A 27,769-nucleotide genomic window follows, 5' to 3' on the forward strand; every position below is an offset into this window, starting at 1 on the left:
TAAGTCTTTTTAAATGTACGCACCCTAGTTAAAGAATACCTTATTGCTAAAAAATGCTAACCGTCATCTGAGCTCTCAGCGAGTCATAGTCCTTTCGCTGGAGGAGGTTCTTGCGTTGATGTTCGTGGCCGTTGATGGATCAGGGTGGTGACTGCTGAAGGCCGGGGTGTCTGTGGCAGGTTCCTAAAATAAGACAACAATTTGCCGCATCGATTGACTTCCTTTCACGATTTCTCTGTCGCACGTGATGCTGTTTGATGGCATTTCACCTACAGGAGAACTTCCTGCCGCCGCTTTATCACCTAAGCGTACGTAATATCCTAAATCCTGTGTTGTCCCTTCAACGGTCTTCACGGCATCGACACCAGGACTAGACTCCGTCTCAGGAAACCGCTTTCTTTGTTCATCCATAGGAAGCAACTCCTCATCCCTCGCGTTTTATCACAAGATTGCAGCAATCAAGTCCCATCCTTCCGGCTCCACTTGTAATTCCAGTTCTCCTGCTGTTTCCAGCCCATCTGCAGTGGCTTCCTCCACTGAAATCTTAAAACTTCAATTTGTAAAAAAAAAAAGAAAAGAAGAAAAGACAACATCGCAACGTGTGGTAAAGGGACACGTGCCTGCAGCACCTCAGGGCGTGTGCGGATCCTCCGTACCTTGCAGGATTCCCGACGCTGCTGTTGGGTGCGGCCCTATTTCAGTGTCGTCTGGAAACACAATCTTTGTTCGGACGCTGTGAGGGCAAAGCAGGAAGGAGGGTGTTCTTCGTGCCAGGGCATCCGGCTGTGTGCTGTCCTACACTTTGCTCACTGGGAAGCTGTGCAGGCCTGACCCAACAACCACCTCGGGAAGTACTTTCCCTCGAGAGAAGCACTTTTTGTCACAAGTAAAAATAATATCAACAAGCTACGCTTTAGAGAAAACGGTTGAGATTGCCAAGGGAGGCATGGCCCCACTGGACTGTAATTATCCGGAAACAAAATAAGCAGCCATCCTAATGTCTGCAAAGTTATAATTTCCTCTTTATAATCACTCTATTTTTTTACCTAATTTATTTCTAGAAATAACACAGCCTTCTGAGAATGACTGGGGATGCTGACTGCCTCTATGCACGGTGCTAGCGGTCTCCATCTGCCCCGTGCCAGGCTCATCACCTCCCGTGCTCTGCACAAAGTCGGGGCTTGGCCGCGCACCCCGTGTCGCACCGACATTCTGCGCGGGAGGGAGCTGCTGTCTCCGGGTCCGGGGAGCCTGCTTCCTCTGTGTGAAGGGGGCCGTGGCAGGGCAGCGGAGACGGGGGGCTCCGGGCAGTGGAGACAGGGGGCTCAGGGCAGCGGTGACGGGGGGCTCAGGGGGGCTCCGGGCAGCAGAGACGGGGGGGTCCAGGCAGCAGAGATGGGGGGCTCAGGGCAGCGGAGATGGGGGGCTCTGGGCAGCAGAGACGGGGGGCTCAGGGCAGTGGAGACGGGGAATCAGGGCAGTGGAGACGGGGGGCTCAGGGGGCTCAGGGCAGCGGAGACGGTGGGCTCTGGGCAGCGGAGATGGGGGCTCAGGGCAGTGGTGACGGGGGGCACAGGGGGCTCAGGGCAGCAGAGATGGGGGGCTCAGGGGGCTCAGGGCAGCAGAGACGGGGGGCTCTGGGCAGCGGAGACGGGGGGCTCAGGGCAGCGGTGACGGGGGGCTCAGGGGGCTCAGGGCAGCAGAGACAGGGGGCTCAGGGCAGCGGAGATGGGGGGCTCCAGGCAGCGGAGACAGGGGGCTCAGGGCAGCGGTGACGGGGGGCTCAGGGGGCTCAGGGCAGCAGAGACGGGGGGCTCAGGGGGCTCAGGGCAGCAGAGACGGGGGGCTCTGGGCAGCGGAGACGGGGGCTCAGGGCAGCGGTGACGGGGGGCTCAGGGGGCTCAGGGCAGCAGAGACGGGGGGCTCAGGGCAGCGGAGATGGGGGGCTCCGGGCAGCGGAGACAGGGGGCTCAGGGCAGCGGTGACGGGGGGCTCAGGGGGCTCAGGGCAGCAGAGACGGGGGGCTCAGGGCAGCGGAGACGGGGGGCTCAGGGCAGCGGAGACGGGGGGCTCAATGCAGCGGGGCTGCCCGGTGCCCGAGGAGGCTTCATGAGGCCTGCATGTTCTCAGGAGTGGTCAGATTGTCACAAACCCTGAAGGTTTTGTGACCAGGGTCGTCCTGGTGGGACGAGACTGTCGGAGACCACCCTGCTGAGCACAGGGAGGATCTGATGCAAACAGGAGCAACGGCCCTCTTCACTTTTCTTGTCAATCCTTTCACATCTATAATTCGTAGCAGCTTCATTTACGTTAACAGGTGACTTGTAAAACTTGACACGCGATTTAAACCAGATCCGCGTAGACTCTCCCCCACAAGGCACCGCACAGAATGAACCGGATCAGAAGGCAGTTGGGGCTGTGGCCAACAAGACCAGGCTGGCAGGCACCTGCCGTGCCAGGAAGCAGGCTCCAGGCAGGGCCCCGAGGCCCACTACAAGCAGCCGGCTACGATGACCTCAGTCCTGCAGGGCAGGGGTGTTAAGGTCTGTGATCATCTATATAAGTGCTTAAAGGGGGTTGCAGGGACAGGGGATGAAAGAACGGGCCGCACGAGGACGTGGGCAGTGAGGAAGAGAGGCGGCCATGCACACCACGCCCTCGGCTGCTGCAGTCTGTGTATCAGTGTCCACACACCTGCCCCGAAAATGCAGCCCCCGCGTCCGCGTATCCCAACTAAAACCCGTCCACCCTTTGGAAGAGCAGGATTCATTTCTAGGTATTTAGGAGGAAAGCAAGTCACTCTATTTGATGAACTGTAGCCTCCTGCGAGTGAGCAGGAACTCAAAAAGAACTCAGGAGAACCTCCCACGCAGCGGGACCGTCTGCGCAGGAAGCAGACGGCACCTCGGGCTGAGTTCACTGGAAAGCCAGAGCTGAGGTGGCTCCCATGCAGTCACCCCGAGCCTGGGGCCTCGTGCAGCAAGTGTGCAATTCTCTCGCTCTTCCTGAGTACTGGTCAGCACCGCCTCTCCCACTCCGCGGGGGCCGGCTGCTGGCTGGCCGCCTGGCCCTCGCTCCCCAGGGCCTGGCACAGGGCTGGCCCGAGGCAGGAGCAGCAGGGACACTTGTGCAAAAAACACACAGACCAAAGTGAATAAGGAAGAAGAGTGCATGCAAGGAAGGCCCTGGAGACCACTGCCCGGAAAGCCCCCCCAACCCAGGTCTGGTCAAGGGCACAACCAGCAGCCAGCCCCAAGCCCCTCCACCTGGTCAAGAGGCCACCCCTGCGCCCGCCCTAGAGCACCCTTCCTCTCTGCCAAGTGATTCCAGAACCTCTGTGTGTGCATGTGACTCTCAACTGCAGCACACCAGGGGCCTGACGGGCAGGGCGAGGGGAACTGACCCTGTGGTTACCCAGGCAACGCCGAAATGCCACCCCTGGCGTTCCTAACCACCCAACACCCTAACCATCCGCCCCGTGTCACTCTGCGCCCCCTGGGCACACGGATGCGTGTTTGTTGGCTGAGTATTTCTAAAGCACAACAAACAGCTTGATTCCCATGCGTCCCCGTGTTCCCGGGCACCATGCAGAGCCCTGGGAACACAAGGGAGTGGGGCATCCAGGGCCCAGCGGCACATGGCATGTGTTCTGAATTGGCCTAATTCAATATGCCCTGAAAGAGGCTGGGGCAAGAGGCTGGGCTGATAGCTGTCCTCAGTCGAAGGAGGAGCAGTGGTCGGGGCAGGAAGGGGCCTGTCCCGGACGCCTCCCGACGTGACAGTCAAGGCCGAGGGCAGCTGCAAACTGCGGCCGCCTCGCTGAAAACCATCAGTCTGAACCTGCCGCTGGGCTGGTGCAGGGAACAGAAGCGAACGGAAAGCCGAACTGACCTCGGCCGGGATGCTGGCGACGGCGGGCGCGATCCCGTTCTCCGTACTGACGTTCCCGGAGCTGTTGTTGGGGGAGCTGGGCGCGGAGCCGGGGGCACTGCTGCACGCCGAGTCTGCGGGGCGGAGAGACATCCGTGAGCTGCGCTCCCCGCAGAGGTCCTGGGCCAGGCAGCGCACGCGCTTTCCTGGGCCCGAGCGGTGCGGAGGCCCCCGGGGCCAGCTTGCCGACTGGCAGAAACCACATCACGAAAGAACATGACCACGGCTCCCAAACAGGGGTGTGAGGCTAATCCCCTACTTTTGGTTTTGCTACGGACTTCCTCGTGAACTCTAAACGTACGGCCCTGCGGAGGCCCCACCTGAGCCTTTTACACCGTGCCCGTTACCAATTTTATGCCTCTTGAATTTCAAGATGATCTGACTGGCCAGAAAGATAAGGCCTTAAACACCAGTAACCTAACAGAGACCAGGGCCCACAGAAGCCGCACAACTGTGAATGGGGAAGGTCAGATGTGCTCAGTGACAGACTGCAGGCCACTGGGCTCCCTCTGAGTTAAAGCATCTCATTTTTCCTGTGTGACATCAAACACGCAGGGGCACGTACCGCCAGCGGCTTCTGTGACTGATGAGTGTCACCTGGAATCGCACGCTGAATGATCCTCCGAGTGGCCTTGCAGGAGCGTGGCCTGGCCCTGCGAATCGGGACCAGGCTTGACAGCGACTGGCCCGCGCCTGAGGGACGTGTCCCACCCCCACCTCCTTTTCGCTGCCCGCCCGGCCACGGTGGTGACACTTGGGGCTTATGGACGGGCCTGTTCAGCTTCTTCCGTGTTCTCCTTTGGTTTCCTGGCATTTTGACCATGGCTTCACCACGGACAGGGAGCTCTGTGGTCCCCGGTTCTCCTGACCAGGGAGCTGTCAGCACAGGATCGCCAGCCAGACCACCGGCCGTCCCCGACACTGACAGCGAGCTCAGACCAGGACCCCCCGCCCCCGCCCCCCCGCCACACTACACACCGGACCCAGAGCTTCCTTCTCTCCCTGGAAATCACGCTGACTTGTACTGCACTAACCGGGAACTGCTGAGGGGCTCCCTGGGCTGAGCAGCTGCTGTACTTTCTGCACGAAGACAGAGCTACGGCCCACCTGACAGAGCCGCCACCTGGCCCTCGGGTGCGGTCCCCGTGGCCCTCGTGGGACACCTTCTCTGCAGATCCTATCCCAAGCTACACACCGGGTTCCACCAAAACTCCCGGCAAATGTGCGCCCCCAGCAGGGTCACCAGATGAATGCTCTTGTGCAGCAAGGGTGTGAGAAACTGGGCCAATAAAAATATATATAGATCCAGCTCTTCACCCATTTTCAACTCTGTTACGCCGCTTCTAGGAATGTGGTCTAAGAAACGAATACAAATGTGTCATCGTCACGATGTTATTTGCATCAGCACAAGTGGGGCCCCATTCAAGGTGCCAAAAAGTGCGTGTGATGAATCATATGCGCCCCACTGTGAGCGCTAACCACTCTGACGCGGGTGCCCACGGCAGCTCATTATTATCTCTGCTCCCGTGGCACACGTGGCCTTCACCAGCAACTGGGGAGAAGCAGCCGTGCGCCCAGCCTGTCCTGCGGCCCGGTCTCGTGCCCGGCTGGACTCCCATGCCCGTCCCTCCCACCCCCTGCACACATGCCCTGCCCTGCTCTCCCGCAGGAGACACCGCCTCCCAGGGCTGCACAGGGGGGTTCCCTCGCTCTTTCGGGACCACCTTCCTCAGCTCCTTATTTCCCTGTCTCCTGGAAAGGCAGCTCTGTTTCTGTCCCTGGCTGCCTGGGCCCTGTGAGGGCCCGGAAGCCTGCCTCCTCTCGTCTGTCAGCTGCACTCATCGGGCATGCACCAGCCTCTCCTAGCCCCGGACCCCTTCACGCGCACTTTGGACGTGCCACGGCCCAGGACCAGGCAGCTGCGGCGGGCACGGTTTGTTAGGTGGGCCTGTCCAATGAGGGCAAGGACCAGCGTCCCTCTGTCCGCGTGCAGCCTGGTGCTGACTCAGAGCGGCAAGGAACAGCCAGAGGCTGATAACGTGAACATGAGACCCGACGCTCAGGAAGAAGCCTGCGGACGACTCCATCTCCCCAACTGCAGGGCTAGGAATATGTGCACGGCCCTGCTGCCCATGGGGGCTGCCGGCCCACGACCCGGCACTCCTCAAAGGAAACAAAGCTGCATCTGTGTTTAGACGTGGGTTTTCACTCACGACTTTGAATGGAATCCCCCAGTGGCTGAGACTCTAGGTGACGATACTTCCTCTGTTCAGACGAGGCCTGTCTACGCTGCAGCCCCCAGCATGGAACCCCACATTAACAAAGTGAAGAGCGTCGACCCTTTCACACAAACACTCAGAGGCAGGAGCTTGGCGGAGGGGTTCTGGCTACAGAACCCTGAAGCACGGCAGGATGGGGAGGGGGGAAGCTCTCCCCTTCACTCAGAGGCGCCGGGGCTCAGTCGGCACGTGTGCGGTGCTGGCCACGGACACGCAGAGGACCGGCACCGGGCACCCCCTCTCCTCCTTCCCTGAGAACCCAACACCGACACGCTGCCACCAAGAGCCTCGGCTTTCAAACAGGGCATTGTACTTAATGCAAATACAGTTCCTCCCCCTTCCCCCCCTTTGTCCTCATGCTGATTTCAGGAATGTGGATATGTGCCTCAGGACACGGGATGCACCCCCCTGGGCTGGGGTGTGCCTCAGGGCGCACCCTCGAGGAGTGGGTTATACCCTTGGGACTGTGGTATGCCTCAGGAAATGGGATGCACCCTGGGACCGGGGTGGGCCCTCTGCAAGTGAGGTGCGCCCTTGTGGTGGGGGTGCGTCTCAGGAAGTGGGGAGCATCCGCAGGAAGGAGGGCGTCCCTCAGGCCTGGGCTCTGGCTGGGGCGCACTTCTGCATGTCCACCACTAGATGGGGGCCGAGAGCAACGCTCACTAAGGAAGTGGACACGACCGTGCTCCCTCCTTTCTTCCCTTCCCACCTGCGGGACTCCTGCCGGGAAGATTTTAACGCTCCCCAGTGGTCCAGAGCAGAGCGGGGCAGATTGGAACCGTGTGATTTACCACTAATAGGGCAGGATTGGTGAAACCTTCGGAGAAACCTCCACTTAAAATTCCTGTAAACACCCCGTGCAATGTCAAACCGGATGGCTCTGGCGGTGCTTGGGGCTGGGAGTGGGTAGGCATGCTCGCGTTCCCCGAGACCCAGGCCCGGGCGCCAGGCGGCGGCTCTCGGACTCGCACTGCTGGCCCCCGGGGCTGAGAGCGCGTGCAGAGGTGCAGGTCTCAGATGGCGTACAGGACAGCCCCGCGGGGAGAGGGTGCAGCCGGCAGTGGGCGTACCTGTGACATCCAGCGGACGCTTCTTCAGAGCCGTAACCACTGGCCCATCTTTTCTGCGTAGCAGGGGGCTGCTCCGCCGTTCGGCCACCTTCTGCTTCAGCCTGGACCGTAATTTCAAATTGGGTTCAGAAGCTGCATGAAAAGGAGACACCGTTATAATCAGACGTCCCGACTGGGGTCAAGTTTATCTCACTGGCAGTTAGAAAATATGCACGTGGGGTAAGTATTCACGCAACACGGATGTGTGCATCCAGGGCAGAGGGAAGGCAGCGTTCCCGAGGCCCGTGCAGAGTATTTTCAGTCCTGCTCAACAGTCCCAGATAACGAACAAAGCCTACCCAATGCCTTCGGCTGCGCTTCTGCGGCCGTGTAGGTCGTTCCAGGGCCGTGGCCCACGAACGTTATCACACCTCCCGTATGTTGCACTTCCTTGTTCACCTGCGTCCAACAACCCGGACACAAGCCGCTTGCCGGGCTCCGGCTGCCAGTGAGAGGCTGCCATGGGTGCTAAGGCCAACCAGTCCTCCACACCCGCGTCGGGGTGAGCGAGCCCGTCTCCCTCAGAGGCCACCTGACCACAGGACACAGGTGTTTCGGCCTGGTTAGGTCTGTTACCAGCTCTGCGTGTGCTTTGCAAACCTGCGTATTTAAGCCCAGTGGTTCCCAAGCCTCTGCGCCTGGAGCGCAGACCAGCCCCGCTGACCAATCAGGTCACAGCTCTGGGAAGCGGGGCGGGGGCAGGTGAGGCTGCCTCGGGAGGAGGGTGGTCTCGCTCCATCCAGAGGCGCCCCCGCCGGGACACCTACGCAGGAATCTCCATGAGGCCATCAGCTCTCAGGCCAGGCCAGGGGTAAAGTCACCACCGTGAAGACGTTCGAGTTCTGAGGTTTTACTTGACTACTTTCAAGTTCCTACTGTTTCTCTGTTTGCAAATTAGCAAGGTTTTACCTTTTTGTTTGTGTGTTTGTAATCAGCAACCCTGCTGTTTTTAATCTTTCTGGAACAGGAAGTTCACTGCTCTCCAGAGCACCAAACAATATAACCGACTTTCCCCCTGGAATCAGAACTAAGATGGTTCGGGTTTTAAGCATCAGGCCGGGCACGGGGACCCGGTCCCTCAGGGGGGGCAGCGCAGCGGCGTGCAGGGACCGAGTGCCGTGCCGGGGTGCCAGTGACCCTGCAAGAGGCTGGGAGGCAAAGGGCAGCTCTCTCTGGGCCCTGGGAGGGGAAGGGGGTGGCGGGCCACCTACACAAAGCTTCCCGGAGCAATCAAAGACGCACTTTACAAAGCCGCTGGACTCCTCAGGATGCGGCGCCTGCTCGAGGCCGTGCATACAGGGAGAGGGGCCCTTTCCGCTCTGCAGGGCGAGTGCCCGCTCACCTGTAGGACTTGCACGGCCAAAGTGGGAAGGATCCATATGAGGAATATGAAAAGTATTCTTTCCATATTTATTTTGAGACGACTGCAGATTTACATGTTTCAGTCCCTTCTACTTTCATGTGGAGTTTCTTACCATTACTTAACACGAGGAAAAAGCCAAAGCGTCATCTAACAAGCAAGAAAACAACAGCTCTCCTCATACCACCAAGGTCTTTGCTGAAACGACATGAACACCTTTCTGTCCGAGCTGGGGTCAGAAGCTGCTCCTGAGATTGCAGGGCAGTGCAGGCTCCTCAGGAGGGAGCGTGTCAGGAGATGGCGTGTGGGGGGCTGCTGGTGGCAGGGTCGCCCCGGGCCAGCAGTAGACCGGCCCTGCTCCTGGGTCCTGCAGCCCCCGAACGCAGTACCTGCTCCTTCTGGGCAACGTGGGGGAGCCAGGGAAGTCTCTCCTCAAGGGCAGTCAGGTACATGACAGATTAAGTCAAGTTCAACCATCCTACTCTAACCTTCAAATCCCACCGCAGCCCCAGCACCTGCCCCTCCTTGGGCAGGAAGTGCCTGCTCTTCACGAGCCCGAACATCCTCACTGACTTCACACAGGTCTAGCTTTCCGAGGGCTCGTCTCAGCGCAGCAGCGATCGGGGTGCGCAAACGTGACTGTGTGAGGGTCAGGTGGGCAGAGGGTCCGAAGTGCCCGTGCCACGTACCCAGAGGTCAGTCTGTCTGGAGGTAGTTACTGCTCTGGGGGCAGGGGCTGAGCAGGAAGGGTGTGCAGAGCCCGTCTCGGCCAGGCACGCGGACAGAGCAGGTGCCCAAGCGGTCAGTGCGGGAGGCGACACGGGATGAGCCACGGGACAGAAGCGCCAGTGTGGGAAGAAGACAGTGAGAGAAAACGGGGAGTGAAAAGGTCCAAGATCACATTAATAACCACGCCAGCAGAGGACAGGGCAGAGCGGGGAGGTCACTAACGCGGTGACTGGAGACCCCCTCCTCCCCTGCAGGAGGCCTCTGGCCCGGGAGGGCTCGCCGCGCCCCTCGCCAGGCAGACGCCGCGGAGTTCTGGAGCTCTGGGGGCCCGGGGTTGGCCTTGTCAGTGCTGTCAGATTCTGCAACAGCCACTCGGAGGCAAGACGGAGACTCGAAAATCCTGCAGGAAGTGGCTTCTGTACCTAAGCGCATTATCGGTCAGATGGGAGCCAGAGCAGACATCCGCCAGTGCGCACAGCCCGTGCAGGTCCTTAGAAAGCTGCTGTGCCCACCCAAGGTGAAGGAGGGGGCCACGCAGGAGTCCGGGGGAAGGGGCGGAGCCTCCCCGGGAGATGTGGGGGGCTGGGAAGAGCAGGTGGGGCGACAGGTGGGGGCCTTGTGGCTGGGAGCCTGTCTCCCAGCCCAGAGGGGAGCCTCTGGGCCGCCTGCCGCGCAGGGCTCCTCCACGTGAATTAATGACAGGCACACAGAAAACCAAGCGAATGAAAAATCTTGTTCAACTTAGGAAAAAGGCAAGTTATGCAAACAAGGAAATGCAGGCGAGGTCACTCTGCATTGGGTGCACTTTCTATACGTTGCCTGTCACAGGGCAGGGAGCGGCAGGTCCTGAGCCCCTGTGGGGCCGTCACCTGTCCTGAGCCTTGTGGGGCTGATTTATGCACACTTATTTACTTTGAAAACAATAAAAAGAACTCTAGAAAGCCAAAGGACAGACTGGAATGTAACTTTTGTAGCATACATGTCAGACGTAGGATTGACATTAACCTATCAAGAGCTCCTACAAAGCCACGAGGAAAAAGAAAACACCCCAAAGAAAACTGGATGACAGACTCGCCATTAAACTTCCATCCACTGAACACTGAGGGACCCGCCTGTGTGTCCTGTGCGGTTCTAGAAGCTGTGCATGGGGAGCGGACAAGCCCGGGCCTGGCAGGCACTCGGGGCTCTGCACCACTCATTGGCCACACACACGGCAGGGAAACGTGACCCAGGGCTTGGGTCGCAGCCACCCAGGTCCCTGCTGCGAATGGAGGACGTTCTCGTAGGAAAGATGGAAAATAAACATAAAGACACTCGAGCTTTTCTAACAATGAGGAAATTACTGAAAACATCCCAGGAAGCATGATTTACTCCTCCGTCACGTGGGCTAGGCTGAATGTGGTAGCACCTTGTTAATGAAGTGGAGATAGTGGGCTCCCTGGAGCTCTGGCACGGCGTAATGTGCTCAGCATCTCAGAGCAGGCAAACCCCGGAAGCCGGCAGTCCCATCCTCAGGGATCTATCCTACGGAAACACCAGCACAAGCGAGCAAAGGTAGAGTTACACTAGGAAGGAGTCACACATTTACATGCACAGATTGGAATAATATAGAAAAAGGTGCTGATCCTTACACACACTCAAATGGAATGGTGTACCCAATAAAACAGTAACTGAAAAATAAAGTCACAGGACAAAATGCAAAGCAAGTATTCTTGTTAACATAAAGACAACCGTACATGCTCACTGCACATAGACACATAGTCCTACACGTATGTGCAGAAATATCTGGACAGACACCAAACTAACCATAGTGGCCTGTCTCTGGGAAGTAAGCTTCAGGATGTGTGTGTAATTTATTATAAGCACGTAGTATGTGATATTTCGTAAAGAAAAAAGTACTACATGCTGCTTGAAGGTGGTGTGTCTCCTAGCCGGTCAGTCTTGTAGCTATTTCTGTGGGCAGTCAGCTCAGGGTAGATCTGCCACTGCACAGTGGAAAGATGACTTCGAGATCCCATCTGGTACTCTTCATGTTAGAAGGAGGTCAAGTCTGAAGGATGGGACACGGCGTGTGAGCCCATCACTTTACGCAGAAGCTGCCTAGTACTTGACCATACTGACCACCTCTGGAAGTTTCCTAGGAAAGCACAATAAAGCCTTTTAAAGAACCCTCTGAACACACTCAGACCCAAGTGTCAAGAGCACAAAGTTGATGGAAGATAGCCCAGCACACAGCCCGCGAGGCCGGCACTGCCCGGGCGCGCAGTCACCCCCCGACTCCTCGCTCAGAGACAGCGCAGGAAGGGCAGAGTCCACCGGCTCCGGCCCCGAGCAAGAGCTGAAGGGCCATTTATCACACTGCAACTGACCCTACAAAACACACCTTTCCGTTGAACGGCGGTGTGCGGGCGTCGCCCCCTCCCGCCCCGGCCACGCACCTGCACAGTGCTTTCCGCAAACTGCCTCAGAGCAAGACCCAGGCCCTGCGGCGATCGGCGGCACAGCCCGTCCCCAAGCCTCAGAAAGGGCGTCCCGGAGGCACACACACCCCGTCCTACCGCCCATGCGTCAGCCTGCTCCCCGCGTGGACGTAAACTCAGCTGTGAGGAGTGTCACTCGGTTCGCCAGTGTCCCGGGGAGATCCACTGACTTACTGCGTCCTGTGGTTGCAGAGATCACAGATAGCCCGCCCCGGTTCTCCACAGGCTGCGGACCCCTCTGGCAGAGCTCTGTAAGGCACTGGGGACACGCAGGGCTGCAGGCTACGGAAAGGGACCCTGGCGTCCAGCACAACGGGGGCAGGGCTGCTGTGGAGACTGCTGATGGGGCCTGAATCCACCTTACTTTTGGGGTAACAGCCGAGCCTCGCCCTTCACATGCCTGGACCCCTTCCTGGCCCGGCCCTGCGGGTCCACCCTGACACTCGAGTGGGGCCTGGACCCCTTTGTCCCCTACCCACCCGAGCAGCTCAGAGTCCGGCACCCCGGATGCTCATGAAATCACCACGGCACAGAAATTGGTGGCGAAGCTGACGCTACCCTGAAGCGGGCTCAGCGAACCGTCCTGGTGGCGGCGTACCCGGGACAGAAGCCCCAGGCGGGCCCTCCGGATGAAGTGTGGGCAATGGAGTCTGGGCCCCAACTTAACTGCACTGTGACTGGGCAAGGCAATTAGCCTCAGAATCGACCCCCAAAGGTCACCGCCAGCCTTGAAGAGTCGCTAGAGAACATGCGTGCTCTCCACAGACGGGGACTCCGTCCCCTGGGTGTTCGGGCCCCCAGGAGGGAACACGGGAACTGCAGTCACTGGGGGGTTTTCAGTGACTGGGTGCAGTATGGGGGGTGCACGGTGACCCACACTCACGTGACAGCAATACAGGTCATCTGACAAGGAACGCTGGGCGGGCGGGGGAGGGGAGCTGGTGCTAGGCCCGCCTTGCCCCCCGAAGCTGCACAGGAAGCTGTGTGGGGGGCCCAGGGGGACCGTGCTGCAGCCCTCCTGCCCAGGGCAAGCTCCACCAGGCGCCGCGTTCTTCCTTCTGCTCCTGGGAGCAGACCTCACCCCCCGGTGAGCCTGCCGCCTGCAGCGCAGCATCTACCCAGCACCCCTCCCCCCGGAAGTCCCAGCCCGCGGGCCACGGGTGGGCCAGGCTGATGCGAGCTCTCCCTGCTGAGCCAAGCAGCTTCGCCCACAGACGGGAAACCCGCTGTTCCCCACAGCTTGGAAATCGGCTGCCGCTTCCTATGCACAGCTGGGAACCTGCGAGGTGCTGAGCTGCGGAACCTTCTATAAGAGCCACAGGAGCCACTGGCTGCAGAAGTGAACACAGGCTGGAAGCCGGCTGTCTTCGGCCCAGTGTCCAGGATGGTGCAGGGACCATGGGGGCTGTGACCTGCACCACCCAGCCTCCTGCCACTTCATCCGGGGCCATGGGCGGGCCTGCAGGCAGCACGTGCTGAGGTCCCAGAGGTTGCGGTCAGAATGGGAGAGGACAGAGACGGGCAAGGACAGCAAGCTTTGTTTCGTTTCATCTGTTCTCGTTTCATCAGTCAGAAGTCACAGAGGACAATTTAAGAGGCATTAAAAAAAAACTGACGGCAGCTAACGTCTTTAAAAATACAAAGTTGAAGAAGCTACTGGAGAAAAATACAATCTCTAAACATCATCAATACGACAAAACTGGATTTGCTTTTAAAAGTGGAAGAGCATCCTTTCTTCAGTGTGAACGTGGAATTGAACACTTTGCTTAGATTAATCCCTGGCTGAGCTGCTCTATGCCCCAGGAACCCCAGGAAGGACCCGCTGATGGGCGCAGGGTCAGTGGCATGGAACAAGTCCCAGTATATCCTTAGTGAGTAGATTTGGAGAGGCTCAGAAACTCAGTCAGGTGGTCCCCACCTCACCTGCTCTGTACCTGTGCACCCAGGGAGATGACCCAGCCTGCTGGGAGGTGGGGACACCCTGCTGTCAATCACAGGGAAGGGGGCAGGCTCTCCAGCAGGAAGTGAGGCGTGCCCAAGCTGGGCACTCAGGTGGTGGAGAGGAACCAGGGGCTGGGATGTGAACCCCAAACCCCAAGCAGGGCAAGGCGCGCCTTTCCCGCAAGACTTCCAGCAATAAATGGCACTGATCTGTGGCCTTCCCTCAGGGGAGCCTAGCATTTCCACCTGCTCCTGGTCAAACTGGGGGCATGGAGGGAAGGGGATAGGGGAGCGGAGTCTGGCGGGAATGGGCTGTTGGGTGGGGAAAGGATCAAGGGCACCCCAACAGCACCCCAACAGCTTGGGAAAATGAGAGCAGAGCCCCCGCAGCCAGGCACCCCCTAAGCACTTGGCAAACATCAACCCCATGACTTCTCCCAGCCCAGGAGGTAGAGGTGTTTCCAGATGGCAAAACAGGGAGGCACAGAAGGCTTCCCCAAATCACAAGGCAGGAAGTGAAGCAGCTGGATCTAAAGCCAGGCCACCGGCCCTGCAGCCAGCGCAGTCACTGCCTGAACACGCACAGGCTTGGGTGAGTTGGTGCGCTTTCCCCTGGAGATGGAACAGAGCCGGGCACGGTGCGCCCAGGAACAGCAAGCGCGGCTCTGCACTTTCCAGGTGCGTGTGTCCTGCAGCAGCCCTTAGGGGACTGAGGGGCAGACAGATCTGTGCAAGATCCACAGAATGTGGTGTCAAGTTGAAACCATGGGGATTATTTAAGTGTATGTCACATTTATTAAAGATTTTAATTCATTGGAGGCATTTTGTAACTAAAATTTCATGTTTGTAGTATTTCCTATTACTGATTCTCGCAGAAATGCACAGATATAAATTATTGAGAATTTGTGACATCAAGTGTTTGAAAGTGGATACTTTTAGAATGATACAGGACATCTAACTACACTCTATTCCCTTAAGTGGTTTAAACATTTCCTCTGAAATCTTTATATTATTAATATTATTAATGTGCTGGTGATGCCTTTTTGAAAAATTGATAATGCAATCAAATCTTAATTAAGTTCTTCTGGAGCACTGGGCGCTCACGGGCACTTCCCCAAGTGTGATGAGGAGTCTGCCTTTCTCAGGGCGGCAGGGGGCTGGGGCGGGCTGCACGGCAAGATTCAAGGCAAACAGGTGTGAGAGAGGGTGCTTCCAGCCCAGGAACCAGCAGCCGCAGAGACTGGGAGAGATGACAGGGGCCCGTGAGACAAAGGTCGCAGGCCATGCAGCTCTGCGGAACAGCAGCGGGGCAGCGTGGAGCTGGCCATCCCGAATCTAGAGTCTTCAGAGACCCTGGCTACGTGTGGTCAGTGCCAGTTCTGTCTTGTAACAGGAGCCACTGTCCAGGTGACGTGGGCCTTGTCTGGTTGGGAGAGAGGGAGAATCAGAGCAAACATCCCCTGATGGGCACCCCCACTTCTATTTTGAGAGGGAGGTGTAAGCTCAGGCCAGGGAGCCCCGTGAGGGCCCCAAGAGGCAGGTGTTGTTCACTGTCCTTCCCTGGGACCTCGGGGGAAGAGTCAGATGTGTCTTCTGGCAAGGCAAGACAAGGCCCCTTGGCAAGAGGTGGGTGGCTCTGCTTGGTGGCCAGGTGCTCAGCCTTCTGCTTCCTCCACTGGGAACCTGGGGGCCACACTCGGCACACCCAGGGCAGGAGGAAGCTCTGCCTGCTCAGTGTATCCCCAGCGGGGAGGATAGGGCTGTGCACAGCTCCATTTTACTGATGAGAAACTAAGGCCAGGGGAACCTAAAGAATCCATCGCAGGGCACACAGAGCTACAAAACCAGTGGAAAGATCCTTCCCGAACTGCTGGTGGAGCCCATGACCTCTGTCCACCTGACCCACCCTCATGCCCTTAGGGTGAGGGAGACTCCCCGCTGCTCACTCTCTTTCCTGGGCCAGGGTACCTGGGGCAGGCAGTCTTCCTCTCTCCCAGCACAGAGCCCGCTGCTCCCTGTGACCTCCCATTCTGCTGATCTGAGTTTGGTTCAATACAGCACGAGGTTCCAGAAGGGGGCACGGGAGCCACCTTGGGAGCCCTGGCCCCAGCTCCTGACAAGACCTTCCTGTCGAGTGCATGGGCTCTCTCTGGGTGAAACCCATGGCTGTCCTCGGTGGACGAGAGAGAACCACACACTCACACCGAGGAAAAGGACAGAGTGGCACCTTCACTTTCACCAGGGGAGGGTTTACAGCTGACGGGAAGCCCTGCCCTTACCTGCAGGGTCCTCACCACTGACTTGGAGGGGCTCCACCGACCCCTCTCCCATCCTCATCAAGGTCTCTGAGGTCCTTGGCCCATGGCCATCCTGATGGGGTCACTCCATCTCACACACCTGGGAGTCAGTCAAGCACTACCGAGGGGCCTCCCTGCAATTTCTGGCTCTGAATTCAGGCTCTGCTCCCTGCGTGCCGCACTGAATCCTCTGGGGCCCAGCTCTGCCTATTGAGAGGCTCCAGGTCTTCCGTCGTTAGGACGGGGTGGCAGCCGAGCCCCCAGCCCCATTCCCTAATACCTCATCACTGGGGTGAAGATGCTGGAGCCTGACTGCCTTAAAGTGTATCTGTCTAAAATCAACCAATATCCTCTGGATAAAACAAAATTTGTGTTTACAAAGAAAAAGCTGTGCCACACGGGACTCACTTCCACTAAGTAGGAACTTCCCACAATGCCCCACAACCGCGGGCTCCACGTGCTGTGTCTGCGGCCAGGGCCCCCGATCCTCCACAGCCTGCCCCAGCCTGCCCTCACCTCGCGGCGGGCAAAGGCTCTGCAAGATGCTCCTCCTCTGGCCCCTGCCCTTCCGGCCACCCTCGTGCACTGGCCTCGGCCACTCTGATCTTTCTCACAAGCCGACGCCCACTTAAACCATCACCGCTGGAGAAAGTCCAAGGGAGTCTGTTGGAGTGTGAATACCCTTCTTCTTCTGGTCTGTGGCAGGGCCACGCACACCCCAAGGCGTCCTTCGGAGATGTCCTTGCAGGACACAATGAGTTTCTTTCTCGAACAGACTTCCTCCCACTCTGGGACCCCCGGCCACCCCCGCTACCCAGGCCCTGCCTAGTCAGCCGCGAGGGCCAAACGCTGGCTGGCCCGCTCCTGCAAGGCCTCCCATCGGTCAGCAAGAGCGGCTGTGTCCCTGAGCCCGGCAGGGGATGCTCGGGGCTGTGACAAAGCGCAGCACACCCCCAGGAGCAGAGTAAGCTTTGGTGCTGTTCAAAAACGAGTCTGAGGTTTAAAACGTAGGTGCGCATACATGAGGTGCATGGCTTTTGGTATGACTCATAAGGCAGTGCTTAAGGACATCGTTTTAAAATGAAGTTCTAATACAAAAAAGCAAATACTTAAGCACAAGCAGGGATTCCCTCTGACTCAGCCTGTAGGGCATGTAGGAGGGCCAGTTGAGAGCCCCGCCCCGTGTGGGGCCTGTGGGAGGGGCTAGTTGAGAGCCCCACCCCCTGCGGGCATGTGGGCGGAGTCCGTTGATATTCCCCACCCCCCAGTGGGAGGGGTCGGTTGATAGCCCCAACCCTGTGGGCGTGTGGGAGGGGGCCGGTTGAGAGCCCCACCCCCTATGGGGTGTGTGGGAGGGGCGGTCAAGAGCCCCGCCCCTGCGGGGGGGTGTGGGCGGGGATGCTCAAGATCCCCGCCCCCTACGGGGCCTATGGGACGGGCCGGTTGAGAGCCCCGCCCCTGTGGGTGTGTGGGAGGGGCGGTCAAGAGTCCCGCCCCCTGTGGGCGTGTGGGAGGGGCCGGTTGAGAGCCCCGCCCCCAGGCCCTGGGCCCTGGGCACTGACCTGTTTTTCTGAGCGGGAAGTCATCTTTGCTGTCGTACATTCCCAGGACCGGGTGGTTGTAGGAGGCCGACACCGCGCTCTGGGGCGGGGAGCTCTGGTCAAGCGAACTGTGCTGTGTTTTCCTGGACAGAAGAGGCAAAGACAGACGGAGGAGTTAGCGAGGGGCGGGAGCCCGCCTGACACGTCAGCCCCGGATCAGCTCCGACCAAGGAGACGGGCCCCTGTGTGGGGCCAGGCTGAAATGAGACAAAAGCAAGGTGACCTTGCGAACCAAGGCTGGGCAGGGCCTCCGCAGCCGCACCCCGTGCCAGGAGGAGCAGGGCCGGCCGTCGTCCTGCCGCTCTCGGCGGCTCCGCGCACCGCTGCTCCCTGGCCACCAGGCCACCGCCGGCCACAGAAGGGCCTGTCCTCGGGCGACGGCCGCCACACGCGCACAGGACCAAAGGCACGGTCGGAGGCAGCTGCGATCGGTGCGGTGCATTCACAACAGCAGTGGTCAAGTCTGGGGTCCCCGAGGGGGCCTCCCTTCAGCAGACGACACCCAGCGTTCATCTGCACCTTCAGAGGAATAAAATCCGCCCCATCACCCTGCTTCCTGGGGACGGTGGGGGGCAGTGACCAACACCTTGTGCCTGGAAGTGGGTCTGTGACGTTTACTGCCTCCGACGACCAGCCAGGCACCACTCCACATCCTTTAAAATTTCGAGACAGTATCCGGCTCCAGGAGGCGGCTCTGGCGGGCAGGACAGGAGTCAGGGCTTGGGAATGGGGAGCCGAGCACCCTCGGGAAGACCATCCTCGGCTTCCTGGAAGCACCCACCCTAGGTGTAATGAATTCTGTTGAGTCTTTAAACTGTGTAATCTGCTTAATGACTTGAAACAAATTTGCCAACTTACTTATTTGGAATTTGTTAGACTATTTATTTGAATACACAGTACTCCATATCCATGCACCTGGTGTTATTTGAATTAAGACCAGGAGCTCTTAAATGCTTACAGGTGGATAATTTAAATATTTGAGAGCAAACTTGTGCAGAGAATGGGCTGATCACAGAGACCCGTCCAATGAGCACAGCCTGGACATCTGGGCTGTGGGGTCCAGCCAGGCTGTGTAGCAGGAAAGAGCTCACATTCCCGGGGACAGCCGCCCCCACACGCTTGTACCTGCATCACGGGGTCACCTCCTCAGGCAGGAGCCCTCCTTTTAACTTGTGGTTCCACTGAGACAACCCTGGCTCACCTCGGGGGAACATTCTCTGACAATCTCATTAAAGGTCTGAGGGCAGGTCGCCTGGGTGCTCCCTCCCAGTTAAGCAGCTGCCTTCAGCTCAGGTCATGATCCCGGGGTCCTGGGATCGAGCCCCACGTCGGGCTTCCTGCTCCGCGGGAAGCCTGCTTCTCCCTCTCCCTCTACGCGCCGCTCTGCCTACTTGTGCTATCTCTCTGTCAAATAAATAAATCTTTTTTTTTTTAAAGATTTTATTTATTTATTTGACAGAGAGACACAGCGAGAGCAGGAACACAAGCAGGGGGAGTGGGAGAGGGAGAAGCAGGCTTCCGCTGAGCAGGGAGCCCGATGCGGGGCTCAATCCCAGGACCCTGGGACCATGACCTGAGCCGAAGGCAGACACTTAACGACTGAGCCACCCAGGCGCCCCCAAATAAATAAATCTTAAAAAAAAAAAAAGGTCTGAGGGCAACACTATCTCTGTACCAAATCACGTCTTCTGAGGTGTCCTTCAGGGAACGCAGCCTTGGCCAGTTTCAAACTTCTCAGTACTAAGTCACAATCTAGGAAAGAATTTGCTTTCTCTTTCATGAGACGCATGGAAAGACCTGTGTGTGCATTTTGTGACCCGAAAGTATGAATAATTATTGGTAGAATATTATTACAAATAATAAGTACTGTTGTTCGACTTTAATTGTACGCTGTTCATAATGAAGCCAGAAGTTGGAAAAGCTGTATTTGTTCAAGATGCCATAGATTTTCTCTTCGGGCTTGACTGCTGGAGATGTTGTTGGGGTGAAAACCCTCACTCCCTCCTCGGGCCTTTGGGGGCGCAGCACGAGGCCGGCCGCGCTGGGCGCAGAGCGCTCCTACATCGCCCCAGGACACGGGTCTGGGCCGGCGCTCAGACGGCTGCACTGACCCCCCCTGGTGCTGTCACGGCCGAGTCCAGAGACTTCGAGGGAGTGACTCACGTCACCACAGCCCAGCTTCCGGGAACCCTGCGGACCCCGGGATAAGAGCTCATCCCCAGGGGAACCCCGCAGGGCTGAGCGGGCCGCTCCAGGGAAAAGCTGCCGTCACCCCTGCCCCTGGGACCAAGCACGTGTGCCCCAGGCTGCACGCACACCTCACGCTGACCCGCTCTCACCCTCACAGTCTCACACACCCCTGTGGCATCACACCCCACCGTTACACACACACCCCACCCTGCACACGGACACGCTCTCACACTCACACGTACCCCACGCTGCACACTGACATGCTCACACTCACACCCCACACTCACACACACTCAGTGCACTCACCCCATGCACAGACCCTCACACACACTCCCACGTGCACACCCACCACACCCACCCCCTTGCACAGGGGAGCAGAACTCGAGGGCAGCTCCTTCCATGAGGCTCAGGCCTGCCCACAAACCAGGTCCCCAGCTCCAGCCCCTCGTCACAGTCTGGCGGGAGGCGCTCGGTGGCACGTCTGCCAGCATCTGGGCAGACGGTCGGTGACTCTTGATCTTCAAGCAGCGCTGACGGGGGCAGAGAAACCAGGGCCGCTGCCTTTGCTTTGTCAACCCTCCTTAGGCTACCACGGAATAAAGCTCCACACGCATCCAGCCACTCCAGCGCTCCACAAGTGGCCTCTCCCGCTGTATCAGACTTGCGCAAGTGCCCTGAACAGAAGTGTACTCGCTTAGTCAGTGCCGTCCAACGCAAGTAGGATGTGAGTCACACGTGCAATTTAAATGTTACAGCAGCCCCGTTACAATGAATAAAAATGGTTAAATTGACTTCAGTATGCTCTTTAACCCAATATAGCCCAATGCGCAATCAATATAAAAATGACCCGTGAAATAGTTCACATCCTTCCCTTCGTGCCAAGGCCCTGCAGTCCGGTGTGTCTGGTGCCCGCAGCGCACCTCAGTCAGAGCATCCTCGTCTCTGTGCTCAGAGACACGTGGGGGGGGCCACCGCTGCAGGAGGGACACCGCAGGGTCGTCTCCACGGACAGAACCCTGCACCATTCCCGCAGGCAAACCCGGTCCCCCAGCCCAGTCGCCGGCCGGCTTCATCGCTGGATTCATCGTGCTGACTGCAGAGCTTCATCTGCCTGCGTCCCCGAGCAGGGCTCCGGGTGGCTTCTCTGTCTGAGTGTCACGTGTCTGGGCCTGCGTCTCCTGTGTCCTCCGGCTGGTGGGCGTTCAGGCTGCTTCCGTTCTTTGGCAGGAAATGAATGACGCGGCTATGACCACCAGAACCCAAGTGTATGTGGGCAGAACTTTTTCTTCCTCTTGGGCCGATACTAGCAGGACAGCGTCATGGGGTCGGGGCACATAAGCCTTTATAAGAAACTGCTGGACTGTGTGCAGCTGGCCGCACCACTCGGCTGCCGAAGTCCACGGGCTCCACACCTTCACCAACTCCGGGTCTGCTGAACGTCAGCCACCCCGATGGTGTGAGATGGTGCCTCCCTATGGCTGTGATCTGCATTTCCCTGACGGCTAACGATCTTTTCATGGACTGACTGGCTATCGGTAGATCTTATCTTCTGAGGTATTAGTTCAAATCTTTCGCTTGTATTTTTTCAGTAGATCACTTGTCTTTTTATTATTGAGTTGTGGGAGCTCTTTATATATTTTGGATACAAGCACTCTGTCAGCTACAGGCATTGTGAATATTTTCTTCCAGTCTGTGGCTTGCCTTTTTATTTTCTTAATGGTGCCTTTGAAAGAGCAGTTTTTAATTGTCACAAAGTCTATTGTTGGAGTTTTTGGTTTACACTCAATGACTGTGGTGTCTTAAGAACTCTGTCCACCTCTGCCCCCGGGTTGTGAAAACTTCTCCTATGTTTTCTCCTAGGAGTTTTAGCTTTTGTGTTTGGGTTTATATTTGTGCTAATCACTGTGTGTGGAGTGAAGCTAGGGTCAAAGTTCAGTTCTTCCTCCACGAAGACCCAGTTTTCTGACCGAGTACCTGCCATCACACAGCAAGTGAATGTGACAGTCACTCCATGATGTTGGGTTTAGAGTGACTAAACACGACAGCTGCCACATTCAGTGCAAACAAACCTGTCCCCTGGCTGACTTTCCCACTCCAGCCCGTGTGCCCTAAATCCCTCTGAGAGAGCTGAACCCAGGGCAGGTGAGCCATGTCCGGGTCAGGCCCGACCTCGAGAGCCCTGCTCACCAGGGAGCAGCCACTTCAATCCCCTACTAGCCCAGGATTAAAAGCTACCTGCCCTCCCTATCTCCCCCTTCCCTGCTCCTGGGAGCTCCTCCCTAGAAAGCCCTCCCTCCGTTCCAGCCTCTCTCCTCGGTGCTCCCTTTCTACCCACCCTTCCCCCTGTAGCCTCCAGGACTGGAGGCAAACACACTCTCCTGTCACATTCAACCCGTCACCGCGGCCTCTGTTCCGGCCAGTGGTCTCCTGCCCCAGCCTCCTGCCCGCTCACAGGGGAGCCCGGCACGAACCTTCTTCCACCACTGGGGCCGCCATCCAAGAACTCCGACGTGGTCAACCCACGACTCCTGCGTGCCACCACACGACCTTCTGTGGGCTCCCAGCCAGCCTGACCTCCCCAGTCGCGTCACGGACTGACCCTCCTCCCAAAGGGCCCCTGGGGCCTCCCTGCCTGCTGACCACTGCTGCTAAATGCTCCTCCCAGCAGGTCCCAGAGCGCCTCTGCCGTCTTGCCGCCTTCACAGGCCTGTCGTCCCAGGTCCCCCCAGTGCCTCCCAGTCTGAGCCCCTGCGCCCCACTCCTTCTCCTGCTGTCCTCAGTACGAACCCCACGGATACCATCTCAACGGCTACCCAAACTGCTTTCCCTGGGCCATCGCCTGGCTGCCACCCCCCCCCAGGGGACGGTGCGGCTCTCCCACAGCAGGCCCGGGTGGCTGGGGCCCCAGACGTGGGGCCCCCGCGCGCTGCTATCGAAGTTTCACGTGGTGGCTGTGGGCTCGTGGCCTCCCTCGTGGCTTCTCACGGCCGCTGCCACCTCTGCATTGCGGCGGGAGTCGTGTCACTGTCTGGAGGCGTGCACGCCAGCAGCATGGCAGACAGGAGTGAGCGCAGCTTTCTGGACCAGGCAGCGTGTACGGTGTAAGGGCAGCCTTCTCTGCCCTGGATAAAAGTCCTTTTCGGTTGTACTGATAACGGCGTCATCTGCCAGGATACGGGGGATCATCCCAGTGGGATGTGGCGGTGTTGGATTTAGTCAAATAGTTGCCCATTTGGGAGCTTGAGAATAGATAGGTTTTTCCCCAATAAAATGAATAACCATATTTTGATTTATGAGAACAACCCTATGGGTTTTCTGTGAGAAATGAAATTACTCTTGAAAACAGGGGAAAACTGTATTTCAAAGCAAAGCCTGTGAAGCCCCCTTGATCATTGTTTAAAGCCATGTAATCTGGCCCCTCCATTCCACACGTGGCCTGGGCCCTGGCCAGCGTCTCTGCAGCGAGCTCGTGCTCACAGGACATCCCTCTGCACGTGGGCACTGTCCCCGACCTTTCTGCAACGGCACACCAGCTTCCTTCAGCTGTTAGCATGAACAAGACTCTCTGGTGGCCTTGTCCATTATGCAGCTCTGGCAAAGGGTTCCTAGTGTGAAAGTAAAATACACCACACATGCCATGGGCTCACCCAGCAGCTAATAAAACACTGAGTAGAAATTCAGTAGGTGCATTTGGACAATTTAGATCAGAGTTACAGTTTAAGTGGTTCCTTTTGTGGCCAAAATATATGGTGAGAGGAGTAATGGGCAGGCACCGGATCCACACGCAGCAGTCCATTCAGCTACAGACGGGCCCCTCTGTCTGGATGACCGCCCCACGCGTTAACCTCCAGACCTCTCCTGCTACCCCGTGTTTGTGGCTGCGCTCACAGAGCTTCTCAGTCCACCCACCACCACCCCTCCCGCCGCCTCGCTGGGCGAAGAAGAAGCAGGTGCCGACGATCACGTGCCGCTCAGGCCCCCGCGCCCCTGCATGCCCCCACTTACCCATACCAGTAGCGAGGGTCGCTGGAAATGCAGTGGTTGAGGTTCCGGTGGGCCAGCGCCTTCTTTTTATTGAGGACAAACTCTTGCAACTTCATCTTCACTTCTGTGCTGGCCACCGCACCTGGTGCAGAAGGAAGCAGACAGGTGACCGACTGGAGGCTCTGGCCCGGGGGGCAGAGGGAGGCCGCGGAGCTCCGTGCTGGACAGGGAGCAAAGACACGCAGACAGGCCAGGGCCTCTAATTCGGGATGTTGCTGATGCCATGAAGGCTTCTCAAAGAAAGGAGAAGGACGGGAGAAGTTTAATAAGAGGGCTTCTTCCCATGAAGATTTTACATAATTGCATTCCATCTAAAATGCAGAAGTAATCAGCATAAAGACTTATTGTTACCTAACACAAAACCACCACAGAGGGAAGTTTAATAATGTTACATAAAAGAACATTCTGAATTAGGTGCTGGCAGCCTGGTGGTTTCGCTCTCACTAGAGCAAAGGCAGCTGAATCTCAGAGAGGTTTTGTGCGCACCCACCGCCCGCCGGCGAGAGGGATGGAGTGCGCTCCCTCGGCGGACACCCTGCGATGCTCGTGTACAAGGCAGCGGCCTGCTTTCCACTCGTGTCAGAGGAAGCTTCTGTTCCTTCCAGCTCATCAGCTACTTACTTCGAGCACGTTCACCAGGCTGTACTAAAGGCAGAATCATGTGCTCTGTGGTCTTCTCGTGTGGTGGTTATTCACAGCCCCGTAGAGAAAACAGGCAAGTTTGAGAAACAGATGCACAAAGAAAAGTCCAGACCCACCACTCGATCACAAGGCCCGTGCGCATCTAATCCGCGCTCCTCGGGGCCACGCTCGGACTACACAGCACTCTCGCACCCATCCCTCCACTTGTGAGCAGCAAACATATTTCCTGTTGTACAGAGTCCAACCAGTATTTTTATTGGTGGAGAAACACTTCAGGAGATGAGCAAAGCACAGTTTACATTTTACAAAACCATGTTCTGACTAGAAGGCACTTCTAGATTATCCTTGTTGTTGTTGTTAGAAGCCGTACTGCCGTGAACATTTATGAGTAGACATCGTTCATACTGAGGATTTGCTTAGGAAAGATCAACAAAATCAATACATCTAACAAAAGTAACATTAGAGCCCTCAAAGCATCTTCTAACTGCTTTCCAAAATGCCTCATACACTGACCATCATGTGTCAACGACGGGCAAGCACCCTGCATCTTCATGAGTACTCAGGATCACTACCTGACCCCACGTCTCTATCAGTACTCAGGATCACCCTGTGCCTCTGTCCATCAGTACTTGGGATCCCCACCTGATCCCACACCTCCATCAGTACTCGGGATCACCACGTGACCCCAAGCCTCCATCAGTACTCAGGACCATGACCTGACCCTGCATCTCTATCAGTACTCAGGATGACCCCATGCCTCTGTCCATCAGTACTCGGGATCACCACTTGATCCCACACCTCCATCAGTACTTGGGATCACCACCTGATCCCACACCTCCATCAGTACTCAGGATGACCCCGTGCCTCTGTCCATCAGTACTCGGGACCACCACGTGACCCCAAGCCTCCACCAGTACTCAGGACCACGACCTGACCCTGCATCTCTATCAGTACTCAGGATGACCCCGTGCCTCTGTCCATCAGTACTCGGGATCACCACCTGATCCCAAGCCTCCATCAGTACTCAGGACCATGACCTGACCCTGCATCTCTATCAGTACTCGGGATCACCACCTGATCCCAAGCCTCCATCAGTACTCAGGACCATGACCTGACCCTGCATCTCTATCAGTACTCGGGATCACCACCTGATCCCAAGCCTCCATCAGTACTCAGGACCATGACCTGACCCTGCATCTCTATCAGTACTCAGGATGACCCCGTGCCTCTGTCCATCAGTACTCGGGATCACCATGTGACTCTGTCTTCATCAGTACTGGCGACTGTCACTTGCTGCAAATGGGAAGGGTAGCTGGTATTTCACTGTGGTCCCTGATAACTACCCAAGCAAGCAGTTATCTTTCAGTCTTGTGATATATCTTTATGTCCTTGGTTTATTTTTCTTTCAGAGTCTTCATGTGGTATGTTTGGTGGTGGTGCCGTGGGTCTGTGTGCGTACGTTTTAAATGTTTATCCATTTGAGCTGTATGATTTACAGCGATGAATCTATTGTGAGCCTCCTACATTCTAGGCCTCACATGTTTAAAGTTCACATGAGCACTGTAAGTGGGATCATCAGCCCCATATGGTCCGGGGGAACCTCAGGGGCGGCACTCAGCGGCAGGGTCAAACCAAAGCAGCTGGTTCCCTGGCCCCAGCTCTCACTTCTCCTCCACTTTTGTGTGCAAGCCTCTGCCCTGGTCTCGTTTCCTTTTACAATTTGGAGGATATTCTAATTTTGTGAGATAATGTGTATATGTACACAGGTGTGTATGTGCAATGTATATACATGTATGTACACACACACACACACACACCCGCCCCCGGCTCCTGGCACCGAGCTCCTAAAACCCTTGTAAACTCTTCAGCTGATGTGATGGCTGCACTCTTGGGAGGCTCCTGGATGGGGCTGGTCACTGAAAGACTAAGCCATGATTAGAAGCTTGGAATTTTCAGCCCCATCAAGAAGGGAGAGGGTCTGGGAATGGAGATAATAATTTATCATGAGGAAGCCCCCATGAAGTCCCAATAGGATGGGGTTCAGAGAGCTTTCCGTGTTGGCAAACCCATCCACATACTGCGAAGGTGATGCACGCCAACTGCACGGGGACAGAAACTCTGGCACTCGGGACCTGCCCGGACCTCGTCTGTATGCACCACGTCATCTGGCTGCCCATCTGTGTCCTCTGTCCCATCATTTAATAAGCCAGTAAACCTACGTAAGAACTTCCCTGAGTTCTGTGTGCTGTTCTGGCAAATTAAAGGAGCCCAAGGAGGGGGTTGTGGACACGTCTGACCTGCAACCTGGATTTGCAGCTGGCGTCCGAAGCGGGCGGCAGACTCGTGCGACTGAAGCCCCGCCGTGTCAGGACTGGCTACACGGCAGACAGCTGGTGGTGGCCAAGCAGTGCTTGGTGGGAGACCCCGAGCGGGCGGCGACCAGCACTGTTGGAAGGGAGGCTTTCCAGGCGAGTGTGGCTCCGTGTAAAAGTAAAGGACAAACACAGGAGGAAAGGACCAGGCTTCCCCCAACAAAGGGAGGAAACTCTGGGTGCTTTCCTCGTTTAAAATTCAAATGCTTGTTTTTACGTAGTCTGCCCTAGTTTCCTTGTTGCGGTTTTTTCCATTTCCTGGAAGCGTTGAGATCGATCTTGCTTGCGCTGGTTTGGTAAATAACCAGTTTTATTTTATCCTTGGTTCTCTGGTGCTGGGTTTTCATTCACTGAACTGCTCGCTGTTGCTAGTTTTTCACGTTTCTCTCTGATACACATGAAATGGGTTTTGGTGTATGAGACTCTACAGATATTTTGACAAATTGCTCATAAATTGTTAGTATCATTAGAGAAACCGTCTCTCCTGCCACTGTTTTCACACCCCCAGTACACGCTGTCACTCACAAACTGACTTTTTGTCTGGCTGTAGGTGTGTCTGCATTCTCGAAGGCAGCGTGCCCTGCAGTTAGTGACAGAGGGCCTTCTGTGTGTGGTGGGCGGCGGTCAGACGGCACAGACCCCTGGGGAGCGGGTCCTCGGCAGCTGCAGTGGGGTCTGAATGCGCTCATCCAAGGGAAACACACAGAAAGTTCGCTAAACCGATTCCAAAGCACCTTCAGAAGCTTCTATCACGACACATGGGCTTTTGTCCTGGGCCTTCCCAGGGTCCAAGGA

The 27,769-nt window shown here is 57.1% G+C and overlaps 1 protein-coding gene across 14 annotated transcripts in view; it reads right to left on the bottom strand.

The window, feature by feature from the left end:
• Positions 1-27,769, bottom strand: part of HDAC4 (histone deacetylase 4) — a 296,598-nt gene that overhangs the window by 65,196 nt on the left and 203,633 nt on the right. For all 14 annotated transcript variants that reach the window (XM_078071547.1, XM_078071544.1, XM_078071554.1 and 11 more), the window contains 4 exons: positions 23,922-24,042; positions 17,688-17,809; positions 7,280-7,411; positions 3,892-4,004 (listed from right to left, as the gene is read on the bottom strand). In XM_078071547.1, the coding sequence (XP_077927673.1) occupies positions 3,892-4,004; positions 7,280-7,411; positions 17,688-17,809; positions 23,922-24,042 (488 nt within the window). The remainder of the gene's footprint in view (positions 1-3,891; positions 4,005-7,279; positions 7,412-17,687; positions 17,810-23,921; positions 24,043-27,769) is intronic.

This window comes from Halichoerus grypus, chromosome 4 (assembly GCF_964656455.1).
Source record: "Halichoerus grypus chromosome 4, mHalGry1.hap1.1, whole genome shotgun sequence".
Classification (NCBI taxonomy): Eukaryota; Metazoa; Chordata; class Mammalia; order Carnivora; family Phocidae; genus Halichoerus; species Halichoerus grypus.